This window comes from Brassica napus, chromosome C5 (genome assembly GCF_020379485.1).
Source record: "Brassica napus cultivar Da-Ae chromosome C5, Da-Ae, whole genome shotgun sequence".
Taxonomy (NCBI): Eukaryota; Viridiplantae; Streptophyta; class Magnoliopsida; order Brassicales; family Brassicaceae; genus Brassica; species Brassica napus.
In genome coordinates, this window is record NC_063448.1 from 43,894,496 (window position 1) to 43,908,774 (window position 14,279).

General features: G+C 34.0%; 2 protein-coding genes across 3 annotated transcripts; one reads left to right on the forward strand and one right to left on the reverse strand.

Moving 5' to 3' along the window:
- The first annotated feature begins 1,986 nt into the window (after window positions 1–1,986).
- Window positions 1,987–3,490, forward strand: BNAC05G33310D. Its single transcript, XM_013817390.3, has 3 exons — window positions 1,987–2,065; window positions 2,140–2,210; window positions 3,043–3,490. Exons 2-3 carry the CDS (start codon window positions 2,167–2,169, stop codon window positions 3,329–3,331), a joined length of 333 nt encoding a protein of 110 aa, XP_013672844.1. The 5' UTR covers window positions 1,987–2,065; window positions 2,140–2,166; the 3' UTR covers window positions 3,332–3,490.
- Window positions 3,491–9,521: 6,031 nt separating this feature from the next.
- LOC106377209 lies at window positions 9,522–11,662 on the reverse strand. 2 transcript variants are annotated; one of them, XM_013817394.3, is made up of 4 exons: window positions 11,050–11,662; window positions 10,623–10,967; window positions 10,117–10,549; window positions 9,522–9,998 (listed from the first exon to the last, which is right to left on the reverse strand). In XM_013817394.3, the coding sequence occupies exons 1-4, from the start codon at window positions 11,506–11,508 to the stop codon at window positions 9,925–9,927; spliced, it is 1,311 nt and encodes a 436-aa protein (XP_013672848.1). In that variant the 5' UTR covers window positions 11,509–11,662; the 3' UTR covers window positions 9,522–9,924. The 2 variants fall into 2 exon arrangements, with proteins under 2 accessions (XP_013672848.1, XP_013672847.1); XM_013817393.3 differs by having other exon boundaries at window positions 9,522–10,549; window positions 11,050–11,661.
- Between the last annotated feature and the right edge of the window lie 2,617 nt (window positions 11,663–14,279).

Here is a 14,279-nt window from a genome sequence, read left to right on the forward strand (position 1 = left end):
GTATCTATTTTATGAAAATTTATGTATAAATGCACTATTTCTAACTGTCCTATATATGAAAATCTACATATGACGATTTTATTTGCACCATTATGAATATTTTTTGTAAATCTTTTATCTATTAATTTAAAAATTAAAGCTACATTTTTCACTTGAGGGGTTCTAAATTAAAATTTATAATCACATCGAATGGAAAGAAAAAAAGAAAACGAGGATAAGAACACTTTTTGGCAGATTCCCACCTGAGGTTGAGAGGTTCTTTACACCAATTATAAAAAGGCATCTTTTCTTTGAAGCAGCACTATCAAAAGATGGATGTGCTCACTTCATAGATACGCCTCTCAAAATGGCTCGAACCTCAATCGCATTTGAGTCGATGGCACCTTGATTCCGAACAATTGGAGTTCTGCATTTTGTTTTGCATTTTCTTAGTTCCTTTATTAATTTTCGGAGTATGTTTAGTAATAAGAAAAGACAAAGTACTAAATCTAAACCGAAACTTATAACATAGGGAAACATGCTAGATCGAATACACTCAATTGGGAATTTGGGATGATAAATTTCCCAAGACAAACAAAGTTAGCTCAGTGTAACGTAACAAGATATAGATGAACAGATCACGTTCCTTTAAACTATATGATCTAGATGGTCTTTTTGTATTCTATTTTTATCAGATAAATTTCCCAATCCGACAAATCGTATTTTTATTAGGAATCATAAGCTATAACAACCAATTACGTCAAGTAAGAAAATCGACAACAATTTAGTAAAACTTGACAAAAGAAAAGATTAGTTGAACTGTTATCTCTCAAAAAACAGTCTCATCTTTTAAAAACAAAAACAATCTCTTCCATTGGATTTAGCATTTTCCTTATGAAGCTATACAATGTGCGTAATGGAAGAATATATGCTAAGTTTTTTTTTTGGTAAAATAATATATGCTAAGTTTTCTGTTTAAAAAGGTTGCAACCAAATGAAGTAGTTTATATCTTTTTATAAAATACATGCAAATGTTAGTTTGTAAAATTTGAAAGAAGACTGCATGGTGAAGTTTTGGAAATTAAGTAAACAAAACAAAACAACTTATGAAACAACATTTTAAACAACTTATGAAACAACATTTTATATTAATTATAGAAAATATTTTAGCAAAAAAAAACATTTTAAATTACAAAAGTACACACGTATTGAAACAAAACTTTAAATACCTGAATTCATTGTGTTAATTATTTAAGGGCAATTTAATCTCTTAGCGAGGTCTTTGTATTAGTATCAAGTTTCCATTATATAAAAGCATTACATCTAAAAAGTATCACCATCCGACATCATAATCCGATCATTAAATTCGGAACTTCTTTATAACCAACGGTACTCATTAATCGACATTAATTTATTTATTGTAAAAACACAATAACACTTCTGTACTTTGATACTCTCGAAGACCCTTTAGGCTAAAATCGCTTCTGAAGAAGGTTTTATCCATTGAAATTCTAAACTTATCATATATGTATATATTATATGTGTGTAGTCGTGGCATCTGTTATTTTGCGGAGAATCCTCCTAAAATCTCTTAAAACAAATATTTTATCACTAGCTTTTTTTATCACCTTAATATTTAATCACTAGAAAAATTGTATAGTAAATCGATTAAACTACTCACAAATACCATAGATATAGATCGACGAACATATATTAAAAACATATTAAACCCGATACGCGATTTAAACTACAAGATACTGAGATTTACATACACATACAGGATACATCCATAATCTACAGCTAATTACCATGCATATTCTGGAATTTAAAACCCAAATCTCCTATCTACCACACTCATCGATGGTAGTTTATCGACACGTCAATTCTTCTGAACTATTTTTTAAAAAAATTATTTTGAACTAATTACAAGTTATTTATCCTTTCTTGATTCCCCACTTTCAGATTCTCTATCCGTGCAGTTTCTAGTGTGTATATATATGAACTATAGAAAAGACCAAAGATATTTCAGATCTCAAGTTATATATTGAAAGCAATATACTTGTACTAATATACATATTTATATAGGGTAAATAGATTAATTCCATATATACATAACAAAATTTCATAAGAAAAAGCTAATTTGAGTCTTTATTTGAGTAGGTTCGTGGGTTCACACACACACAGTTGATGGGAAGAACTGTGATCACCAAAGCACCAAAGCTGTTCTTAAGGTCAACACCACAACTTTCTCATCATTCTTCTTTTATTTTCACATATTAAATGCTATTAGCCACGAGATACATCATAAAAGCTGAAAACAACCCCCAAATAAATCATCTTATTAATTGCTTAATCAGTAAAATATAAATTTTTCTTATTTTGTGTTTTAAACTTTCTTAAAATAAAAAAATAATATTCCATCGTCATCAATTTTACAAAAAAAGTTAGAAACTAAACTTTTTTTTGAAATTAATATAGTTATAATGGCCAACAACAGTAGACATGGACTAAATACTCGAAACCCGATATTAAAACCGAACATGAATCTGTATCCGATTCCAGCCGTTCTAAACTAAACTCTTAACAAACACTTTTCAAAATCTAACTTTTATATTCCCTCTGTCCCTGAATATAAGATGTTTAGGTAAAAACACCCATATTAAGAAAACTACTTTAAGATATTTAGGTAAAAACACACATATTAAGAAAATTACTTTTTGTCTAGAAAATATCAATAAAATTATAAATTAATGATATTCAACCAATTACAAAATAAACTATTCAAATATGATTGGGTATACAGTTTTTAATAAAATAAAAGTTACCTAGAAAAATGAAAACATCTTATATATTGAAACATCAAAATTCTGTAGAACATCCTACATTTAAGAACAGAGGAGTATATAACTGGGTAGTAGCTAGGGTGGGTGTTCGAGAAAAAGCTACGTAGGTACTAGGTAGTAATTAAAATGTGTAATCAATACGTGAAATTAATATAGACAACTTTGAGGTCATTAGTGAAAAAAGGAGAGAAGTAACTATAGTTTTATGCTACTGATTTAGGAGTTGGAAGCAAGTTCAAGGACGAGCAGGGATAAGCAGCAAAGCTGCAAAACCACATCCTATGGTAGTCGACTACTCTGAAGACATTTCCCATCATAGAGTGGAGATCAACCGTGGCGGCGAAGAGGAGTGGATCCCACACCCACGTACCGGAATATTCTTTCCGCCAGGACATGAGTCGGTGATGGACGGTGTCCCTGACGGCGCTGCTTCCTTTGACATGACGTTTTGGCTTAGGAACATTGACGGTGTGGACAAACCTGACCCTGACCATCATTTTCCTAACTGAAAAATGCTATAATGATCGACTAATGTAAGAAATTATAATGGGACTATACTATGCAACTATAGCAAAATAATATCATTCCTGATGATGAATGGTGTGTACGCAACGTTTGATAATGATAATTTCGTATGATGCATGGTTGGTTTATGCAGCGACCATTAAGAGAGAATGTATCTTTTGTTTTGGAGAGTCTAGCGAATTGCGAAACGTGTAAACAATATTATTCAAAAAAAGAAACGTGTAAACAAGCCATATTTACCACTAAGTTTGCTTTGATCCTTGGCTTGAGATTCATGGAATTCGCCCTACTGCGTAGTTTTGGTTTGAACACTACCTGTAGTCCGTTTTCATGAGTTTTGTTACATAATAATTTTTGAATCATTCTCCAATAAAAACATTTTTACCTAATATTATTTGATTAAATTGAAGATACTATATGAATATATGATAATATATAGTTCAAATGCTTTGAATGCATAAAACAGTTAATGAAATATGACAATTCGATAGTGAACAGTCATAGCTTGGGAACGGTCACCTTATGCTTATTTTCAACTTTTGATATTTCCTATTTAATCAGAAAATTGAATACAGTAGAACCTCTATAAATTAATAATGTTTGGACTTTAAAATTTTATTAATTTATAGAGATATTAATTTTATTATATTATTTGGTATATATAATGTATATTGCATATAACTTAAATGTGGTTTTAGATAGAATATTACTAAATCTCATCAAAAATGTATTAAGTGTTAAGAAAATATAAAGATAATTCCATTGTGAATATAAAACAAACCATATAATAATAGGTATTTACTTATATTAAATATGTATACATAAAATTATTAATTTATAATTTTAATGAGACCATATATTTACATAGAATTTTTTTTTTAAATATTATTTTATCGATTTATGTCAAATTTTGAACTGACCCAAATTGAGACCGATAAAATTTATTAATTTATAGAAATTATTAATTTATCGAGTATTAATTTATAGAGATTCTACTGTAACTCGATTTTATTTCTTCTTGTATATTAGAGCATCTGCATCCCTTAAGGTTTCTTATTTTTTATTTTATATTTTTTTTTCTTTTGAGTAAAAAAAATTAAAAAAAAATATAAAGCGCTCCAATCGCGGACCGCCCCGTCTCGGTGAGGTCCGCAAACAGTGCAAAAACCACCCAATACACGTCTCTTATTCTGCAATATAACATATCGTCTTTTGCCAAAATCGTGGGCCCCCACCCTTTAGAGACGCTCATTTCATCGCGGTGCAGATGCTCTTAGTTTCTTGTACACCCACTCTCACAATCCCAAGGCCACTTCTGTTCCATGCGAGGTATCGGTCAAAAACAAAAATATTAGAGCTTTCTAGAGTTGAGGTCCTACAAGTACGTATGTGTGTGTATATATATATATATATTCTTAGGACCCAACACTATAACTCCCTATTGGAGGTGCTCTGACCTAAGTTCTCTTAAGTGACGTCATGATAGATTAATAGTATAAGATTGAAAGTATACAGTAAATCATTTGTATGGGATTTATGAAGGAATCATATTGTTAACATACGACTAAAATGCTGCATATTATAATAAATGCAGTGGCCATACTAGTTCGGCTTATTATGAACGATCCTTTGTTGTAGGGTAACAATGCTACTTGGTCTAAAAGTATAATCAAAATATAAGTTTGATAGGTGGTGCCGGCCAGTGGGTACTCTCCTAAGTGCAACCCAAAAAACGAAGAGTTGTAAAGAAGGATTATTCAACGAACCGGGTTGCCCTTAAAGATGGGTAATATTACAAGTCTTCAGGGAAATAAATTCTACAACATAACCGTCAACTCTTCAGAATGGCAGTATACACATCAATGAATGACTGAAACCCACCCATTTCGTTTTTTTTTTTGAACAACACCCACCCATTTCGTTTAAAATGTTTTTCTATGTACAATCACTTCCCAATCTTTGCCGACATTTTGTTCAGTTTAGCGTGTGGTTAAACCTAGCACAGGTACATTTTAGTCTTAAAGTGCTTCACAAGTTTAGGGTGTCCATTTTTTCATATCTCAAGTGTTAACTTCATCTCAAACGTTTTCTTCTTTGGAACTGAATACAAAAATGAAGTAGAAGCTCATGATTAATTGTCAGTTGATCATATATATTTCTAAGTTCTAAATAAGAGCACCAGCATAAGTTCATACCTTTAAGAGAGTATCTTTAGACATTTATTTTAAATTTTTTGTTATTTTTAAATATAAAAGAGGGTTAGACCAATTAAAAGAGCACACATACATAAAGAATAGGGCAAATCTCCAAAATAGCACATTTCTAAGTTTATATCACAAAAATAGCATTCAAAAACTAAAATGACCAAAATAGCATCTTTCTAAGTTTATCCTTTGAAAATTTTAATTTTTTTATTTTTCAAAATTTGAAATCTTATCCCCAAAACCTCATTTCTCAACTCTAAACCCTAAACCCTAAACTCTAAACCCTAAACCCTAAACCCTAAACCCTAAACCCTAAACTCTAAACCCTAAACCCTAAACTCTAAACCCTAAACCCTAAAATTTAAACCCTAAACCCTAAACTCTAAACCCTAAACCCTAAACCCTAAATCCTAAACCCCACCCTTTAACTCTAAACTCTAAGTTTGTGACTTTTGATAAAACATTAAGTGCTATTTTTGTGACTTTTGACCTTGAGTGCTAGTTTGGGAACAAAAACTTGATTTAGTGCTGTTTTTGTCTTTTTCTCTAAAGAATACCTCAAACTTTGCTTTACAATCTCTTCGTACGTAGACGATTCTGAGCATTTGCCACTCTCTCTCTCTTCCTTTTTAAATTTTTTTAATTATTTTAAGCACAAGACACTTAATGAGAAACTGCCACTAATGGTGGTCTAAATAACTTATGTATTGTGAAATTATTATACTGTAGAAACGACCAATTAAATAAGCACCATTACCAAAACATGAACTACTTTTATTTTATTTTCTTAAAACAGGTTTTATGGTGACCAAAAAAATGGTGAACACTTAGTTAATGATAAAGATTTCCTATCACAATTAAAGTGAGCTATATTCCTAAACTAAGATCGAAACCACTTCAGCTATTAATGTGATCTTCAACTTTTTGGACAAGTGATCAGTTATATTCTTAAATTACCAACAGTACTAAAGTGATAACAGACTAATTTGCTCAGAGATATACTGTTAGTTCACATCAGTAAGCAAAACGAAATACTCATCTAGTTTTAACGAATATAATTTGTTGGTTAAACTTAAAAAGGAATAGAATCCAAAGAGTTGGTGTGCAAAGGGTAAAAAGACAAATAAGAGCTGAGAGTAAAAGCAGTCAAAAACAGAGTGGTTTAGTGACAGTGAGGCAAAGCTTCTTAGTTCTTACACATCCATGTCTCAGATCATATGCTCTAAAACCTTCCCACGTTCTTTCACATGCATGCTCTTCCATTTTTTTTGTTTCTATTTCTTTATATATTATATTATTCTATATATAGTAATGTGTTTTATTTCCTCGATTTTCTGTTGTCTTTAAAGAAAAGTGTTGGGTTTGCCTATAATTGGTATAGGATCCAAGGCTAGAACCAATCTTCTTCTTTTTTTTTCCTTCTCAAGTGTATCGATTAATAAGTTTTTTTCCGAAATGATAATATTATTATAAATTTAAAAACCCGATAAACGAGAATACAATCTCGATTTCATCCAAAATTTATTTAGATTCAAATATCATAAACGAGCTTTCGCATCAGCCACCTAAATCGGCGCGTTCCGCTCGTCTATTCCATAATCCCCAGATAGCCAATTTCCGCTCTCAAATGTTGTCGATAGCCCCGTAAAATGTGGGTTTAACCTTGTTTCCTCGGATGTCGGTGTTCTTGGCACAACTAGAACCAATCTTTGATACACCGTTGCTACTCCGGAAAGCTAAATTGTCATTCTTTCAACCAATTTTGAACTTCACTCCGGCAATGGTATAACACTATCTCATACCGGTTGAGCTATACATTTTATTTATTATACAATCAAATAAATTGCTTATACATTAATTATATATATATATATATATGAACAGCTGTTCTCATTAGTCGTGAGAATGGAGGTAGTTCATTTGATTATTCTCTTGAAACCTTTTGGATTTTATTGAAATCAAATCAAATTACATGGTACAAGTATTATAATTTATCGTTTCTTAATCCATAAAATAGTTGTGACTTTGTCCCTTGTATATATGTCGCTAGGTTTACAGACAGCATATTAATAGTTAACTATTTTGCAAGATTTAAGAACGTTATCTTTTATATTTTGATAGTACAAGTAAAAGTTGGAATATACAGTATGTTGTCTAGCTATCATTTAATGATGCAATGACCTCTAAGTTTCGGTCTATGTGAACATTTGGATTATATATTATTAGCTTTTTAAAAGTGTTTAGTACAAAGTAAAAACTACTTTGTTAAAAGGTTCAAATTCAAAACATGAGAGTGGTAACTTTTAATAGAGGTGGTCATGGAGTAACTATTGGGGATTTTGGTGGTATCCATGATCCACCGTTTAATTCGGATTGAATCAACTTTAATGAATATTTTGCTCAATTCTAACTTTTAGCACTATTGGAATATTTATGATGAAGTTAGAACAAATGTCCAAGATTATTTGTGATTCGAGCACATGCTATCTGTAGGTTCGTATCAAAAACTAACGACAATGTGTATTATGATCCAAACTAGATATTCTAAATTTTTCCAAGTCAGTGAAATACTAAATGTTAAAAAAAAAAGAGAAAAGAAGTCAGTGAAATACATCATTGTCCTTGAAATGTGAATACATTGCATAAATGCGTATGTCCACTAATCAATTCGATGTTATATCCGTTTTAGTAGCGAAAGGTTCACAAACCACTACTCCCTCCGGTCCGAAATGCAAGATCTTTAGAATAATTTTTATGTACCAATATATAAGATGTTTTTATCTTTCTAGGTAACTTTAAGTTTATCAAAAACTGTATAATCAATAAAATTTAATAGTTCTATTTTGTAATTGGTTGAATAGTTTTTAGTTTATAATTTTAATGATATATTTTAGGTAAAAAATAATTTTCTTCATAAGTATGTAATACCCAAAACATTTTACATTTCAGAACAGAAAGAATATTTAAATAATAATCCTACCACCCAAGATTCAAAATGTCAAATGCTAACACCCAAAGTATTTAAAATGTCAAATGAAAAAAAAAAAATCAACAGAAGCGCTAAAATATGAGACTTTATCCGTGACTTTTTCCTAACTTTATAAAAAACATAAGTTTCGAACTTTTTACCAAAAAATAAGAAAAGGGCATATCTTATAAGCGAAGGGATTGCGAATTTTGGAACATGATGTGCCCACTACAAAAGGATAACAATCATGAATCATATATTCAATTCAACAATCCTACTTGTCCAATACATGAAAACACTAATAAATAATACATTACATAAATTACTTATACTTATACTTATTATAAAAAAGTGGAAATGAAAAGAAGGAAAACGTAGACAGTTGTGATCTGAAAAACCAAAAAAAGGTCATTAATTTAACCAAAAGCAGAAAGTTAGTCCCCGAACATTGAAAGAGGGTCAAAATGGACCCTCACCTTCATTTTCAAGAAGTCATCCCCACAGCATTCAATTAAATACACCAAAATAAATATTCTAGGATTTAATGAAGGTTTAAGAAGTAAGTATCTTTCATTAAATATGACACGGTTTTCAATGGAAGCATGTGTTAAACCAATTGCACAAACTATTTGTATATGAAATTGCTAAAACCATGAAAATGAGATTTTAGAGTGTGAATTGTCATAAATGTGGCCGTGTGTGTGGACTCGACTCTAGAGGGGTCATCTTACTCTTTCATTATTTGCCAAACAAGTAGGATATGTTCACATTATTAACTTATTATTACTATGAATTAATGATAAATCAATACTATTAAAACACCAAAATGTTCATATTATCTTGATGAATATGAAACCTGTGAACATTATCTTGATGAATGTGAAACCTTATTTGATTTATTCTCTTTAGACTCTTTCTTATTTTGTTCACAGTATATTCTTCACTTTCTTCTACAAGTGGATGGGATCACGGCAGAGAAAGCAGATAAGAAAAAGCTAAAAAGAAACCAAACATATCTCCATAGATTGAAAAGAAAGATGAACAATATCAAGATTCGTCGTTAGACAATTGATTTAACACACTTAATGGTAGAAGTAAAAGCAGCAGGCAATTCTCCTTCTCTTGCCTTCACCTTACTCAAAATATTGAAGGTGAGAATTAAAGAAAAACTCAAACTGAAAACCAAATCCAAACTCCATACCATTATCATGTGACTAGTGAAAAAAGAAGAAGATCCATTTGGATCCAGTTTGAACCATTGTCTTCCGTTATGCTAATAAACCTGATTCCTAATCCAATGAAGCTCGCTAAAAAGGGTTAGCTTGAGTTACCGGCATATAAACACATTGCATCTAATCTTAGAATCGCCAATCATCATCAGCTAATGCTACCTTCAAGGGTTGTTTTAGTCATAAGCTTTAGACATCAACCTAGCGGTTAGCTTCAAAGCTCCCATTCTCCAATGCTGCAACTTTAGCCCTGTGAGCAGCAGACAACACGACAGCATTATTGTTCTTCCCTATCTCCTCTTGTGGGTATTCGGTTACAGAACCGGTCTTTAAATCAGCTGGCGGTATAAAGCAATCAAGAGACAGACCAGGAACATTAAACGCAACTTCCTCAATGGTCCAGCTCTCTTCCATCTTAGTCCTCGTGTGGCTCATCGCCTCTTCCCCAAACCTGAAAAGCGTCACAACCGAGTGTCCTGAGTGAGCGATCATGATCCCTTCCACCTGGCGATAATCGTCTAGGGACGAGTTGTAAGTTGTCTCCCAGAAAACAGTATCTCCACCGTTGGATTGGATCCTGGTCAGATGCGAGTCCTCGATGTGAACCAAGAGTCCAGTTTTCTGACTAAAGTAGCCGGAAAGGACGTGTCTTATGATCTCAGCTGGTCCTTCACTCCTCGCCTTCAGCGTCTCAGGGTCAGTGCATAGCTTGAGGATAAAGCAATCTTCACCGTTCACATTCTTTTCTCCTATACACTTGGCCTCCGCAAACATGGCAGCAGTAGTCCTCGGATCAAGCCCCTGAGATCACCCACACACCCAAAAAAAAAATCACTATTTGATCTCGTAGATTTGGATCTTGAAGATTTTTTACCTGAAGCCCACGGCGGAGAGGCCTAACGGGTCCTTTAGCGGAGTGAGAACCAAGCCAAGGAGTGTGTCGCCACACGAGCTTCCCGTTACAGCCAGCACGAACTTTATTACCACCAACAGAGAGCTCAACGTACCACATGTCCGGATCCATCTGCCAGAGAACGAAACCGCCGCTCTCAGCCTTCGACGGGTTCCGGTTCCTAACGGTTCTTGAAGCAGTTTCGATCTCGGAAGTGATCATCTTGAGCTTCCCCATAGCGTAAGCGTTCTTGACGGAGCTCTGAAGCTTCTGTCCGCCAGAAGCCGCAGTGTACTGTTGGAGAATGTACTGAGCAGACGATGTCTCCTGCAAAAAACGAAACGATGACGTCACTCTTTCACCAAAAAACGAGACCCTCTGAGAGAGAGAGAGAGAGAGAGAGGCTTACGATTGGAGTGTTTTTGATGCTGAGATGAGGCAAAGGATCGGAGGAAGAGACGTGGATGGGAGCGAGAGGAGCTCCCATGACTCCTAAAAGAAGCCTCAGATCATTTCTCCGACAAACGGCAGTCGCGGCGACGGAAGGAGCGCGTGACAGCTGTCCCTTGACCCAGTGGCCTAGACCCGACCCGAGCCGTTTCGAGTCTCCTACGTTCTCTCCTCCTCCTATTCCTCCTTCTTCGTCTGGATCGGGGCCTTCCATCACAGGTCTCAAGCTTCCGGATCTCCCGATTGAAAACTCCGGCTGAGACAGACAGTACCCGCCGGCGGTGGAGCTCTTCTTCCCCCAGGAGAGAGCTTTCATCGGGGAGCTAGACCGAGCGGGGCTAACTGAGCGAGACCGAGCCCTTGAACGTGCCGGAGAGAGACCTCTGAGAGCAGAGAAAAATCCTTGCTTTTTCTCCATTTTTCCAAAAAAACTCTGTTTCTTCTCTTCTTCTTCGCAACGTAAGCTTAGCACTACACACTTGAGAGCACTCAGAGAAGAAAGTTTTGATTTTTTTGTTCCGAGTCCTCGCAAGTGACCCGGAGAAAGAGAGAGTCTGTTTAATTTTAAGAACGGAGAGAGAGAGAGAGAGGGGAAAGCGAGAAGACAGAGATCTCCGGGTGAAATGACTATTTTGCCCTCTGTTTGTTAGCGGAATCTCCAGGTGGGAAAGACCACGCGCTCCCTGATGATACACGCGTTGATACGCGCGCAGAGGATATATTCTTTCCAACCTGGCTACCATGATGGACACGTGGACGGAGAGAGATTGCGAGTTTTCTGGTTTGACCGTACTCGCAGTAGTGTTGGAGTTTTGTGAGGTTCGCGCCGTTAAGAGTAGTGGTGGATGGCTATTGATTCTGAATTTCTGATGTTCTTTTTTTTAACAGTCGCATTGAAAAAAAATGTTGCAGCGGTAAATTAGGGATATGTTTGTTACTATTTTTTTTAATAAACTGCATAAATTCGCTTTGTACTCCCCGTCTTGCAATTTTATCTGACCAAAAATGATTTCCCAAATTCTTTCTTCTGTACTGTTCTTAAAACATTTCTATAAATGTTTCTTGCCAAAAATTGTTGGTCTCTTCTGATGGTTGGTATAGTAACTGTTTACTGTCGATGGTTTATAAATTTCATTTTTATGGGTTTAAATTTTTTTTTTTTCATTGACGTCGAATGGTCATTTTATTACTCAAGCTTGAGGTGGTATGAATAGCCAAACCGGAATAGAATAACCAATAAAATGTAACTTTTTGTGGAAGGATCTAGCAGTCTTAGCTAAAAAGTCTGAAATCTGGTTGTGCGCTCGTGGAACATGGATGATGTTGAAATTCGGGAAGCATATCTGTAGCGTCTCTATCCTCTCCAATTCTGTCGCAAAGTTTGGCAAAGCCTCAGGTTCCTTTATCATTGCAATCAGCTCCTTACAGTCTGTTAGAAGCTCAGACATGTTGAATGTTAAAGCATATTCTCCATCGCCCATCGCAGTGTTTCTACTTCCGAATGCAAGGCTGATTCGCGTCGAGTGAAATTTCTTGTTCTCATAAGTTGAATGTTCTCATCACTGTCCATATAGACCCATCCGCATCCACTAAAGTGAGCAGAGGATGTCCAAGACTCATCTAACAAGCAAATATTACCCAAGCTTATGACTTGGGTTTCGTCAATATTGTTATATTGTATTACTGGTTGTACCACTTCGTTTGCATCAAACCAGGTTTGGTTTTCACTTTTTGCATGTCGAACTAGCTCCAAATGATCTCTATCTATCCCCTGCAAAATTTGTCATTCATAGCCTTCCAAATACATCATATTATCCATAGATGAGGATCCATGTCTTGTTATGGCTCGATAATGCTGTTTTTTCTCCGGAATATGTAGTCCATATTTGTGTAGACCCTTAGTACTGGAAATATCTGGGATCGTTGTAGTTGATGATAATGACCAAACTTGAAGAGTTGGTGGACATTCGAATATGGTATGTGTTACGGTTTCTTCTAGTTCTCCACATCTTAGGCAGTAGTTGTCACACTTCATATTGCGTCTTGTTAAGTTCTTCGCTACTGCCACATGACCAGTTAACAATTGTCATATAAGATGATATATGTTCTTAGGCGCCTTTAACTTCCAAGCAAAAGCTTGGAACTTAGTGATGCTTGGCTCCAAAACTTCATTTTTTTCTGCTGTCTTTAATAAATTCTGAGCCACCCAATATCTAGATTTAACTATTTATTGTTCGAAAATTTATTGTTTAAAACGCCAAAAAAGTACTCAAATTTGCATAAATTTGTTATATCTACGTCTAAGATGACTAACTATGATCCAAGAAGAACGCTTTAAAAAGCATGGCATATACAAAAATCGTTTAAACCACATAGACGACCAGTTTTATGCATGTAAAATTTGGCTGTGACTCACTGTACTTTAAGGTGATCATATATACTTTTAAGGTGATCATTCATCTCGATTAGTATTGTAATATCATAAGATGCAGTCTCATATATGTGGTAGCTCGAGTCATTTTCTCTTGGCTTAATTCAGAATTTGTCTTGGCTTAATTCAGAATACACGCATCATGGCAAAGTATACATATCTTTCTTTTTATTTATCAGCTGTTGAACAGTACACCAGTTGCAAATGGAACAAAAATTTAATCAAGTATGACATTTTGTTTTATATTTATGACATATATTCGCTGCACACAGGAGGATATTTGAAGAATTTATTTATTTTGCTAATGGATATACTCCCTCCGATTTTTTATATAAGTCATTTTAGAGAAAAAAATTTGTTTCATATGACGTTTTCGGTTTTCTATGTAAAATTTATTAACACTTAATGTTATATGACCAATGATAATATACCTTCTATTTTATCATTGGTTGATTTGTGGTTAGGTAAAAAATTAATGATGTTTTTGTTTAGAAAATATAAAAAATTAATGATTTCTTAATATATATTCACAATTCTAAAACGATTTATATTAAAAAACGGAGGAGTATATATTATTACGTGAGTACTGTGTTTCTTCGAGAGAAAGGAACAAAAAAGAGGTCATAGGAGAGGGTTTCTTCTTTATCCGACAGAGAGAGCAGCTATTTCCGTGTGTTTTCATTGGCCAATTGCGTAAAGATAGCAACTCTTCTTCTTATATATGTCTCGATTTAAATTATATCATTTATTTCACAATC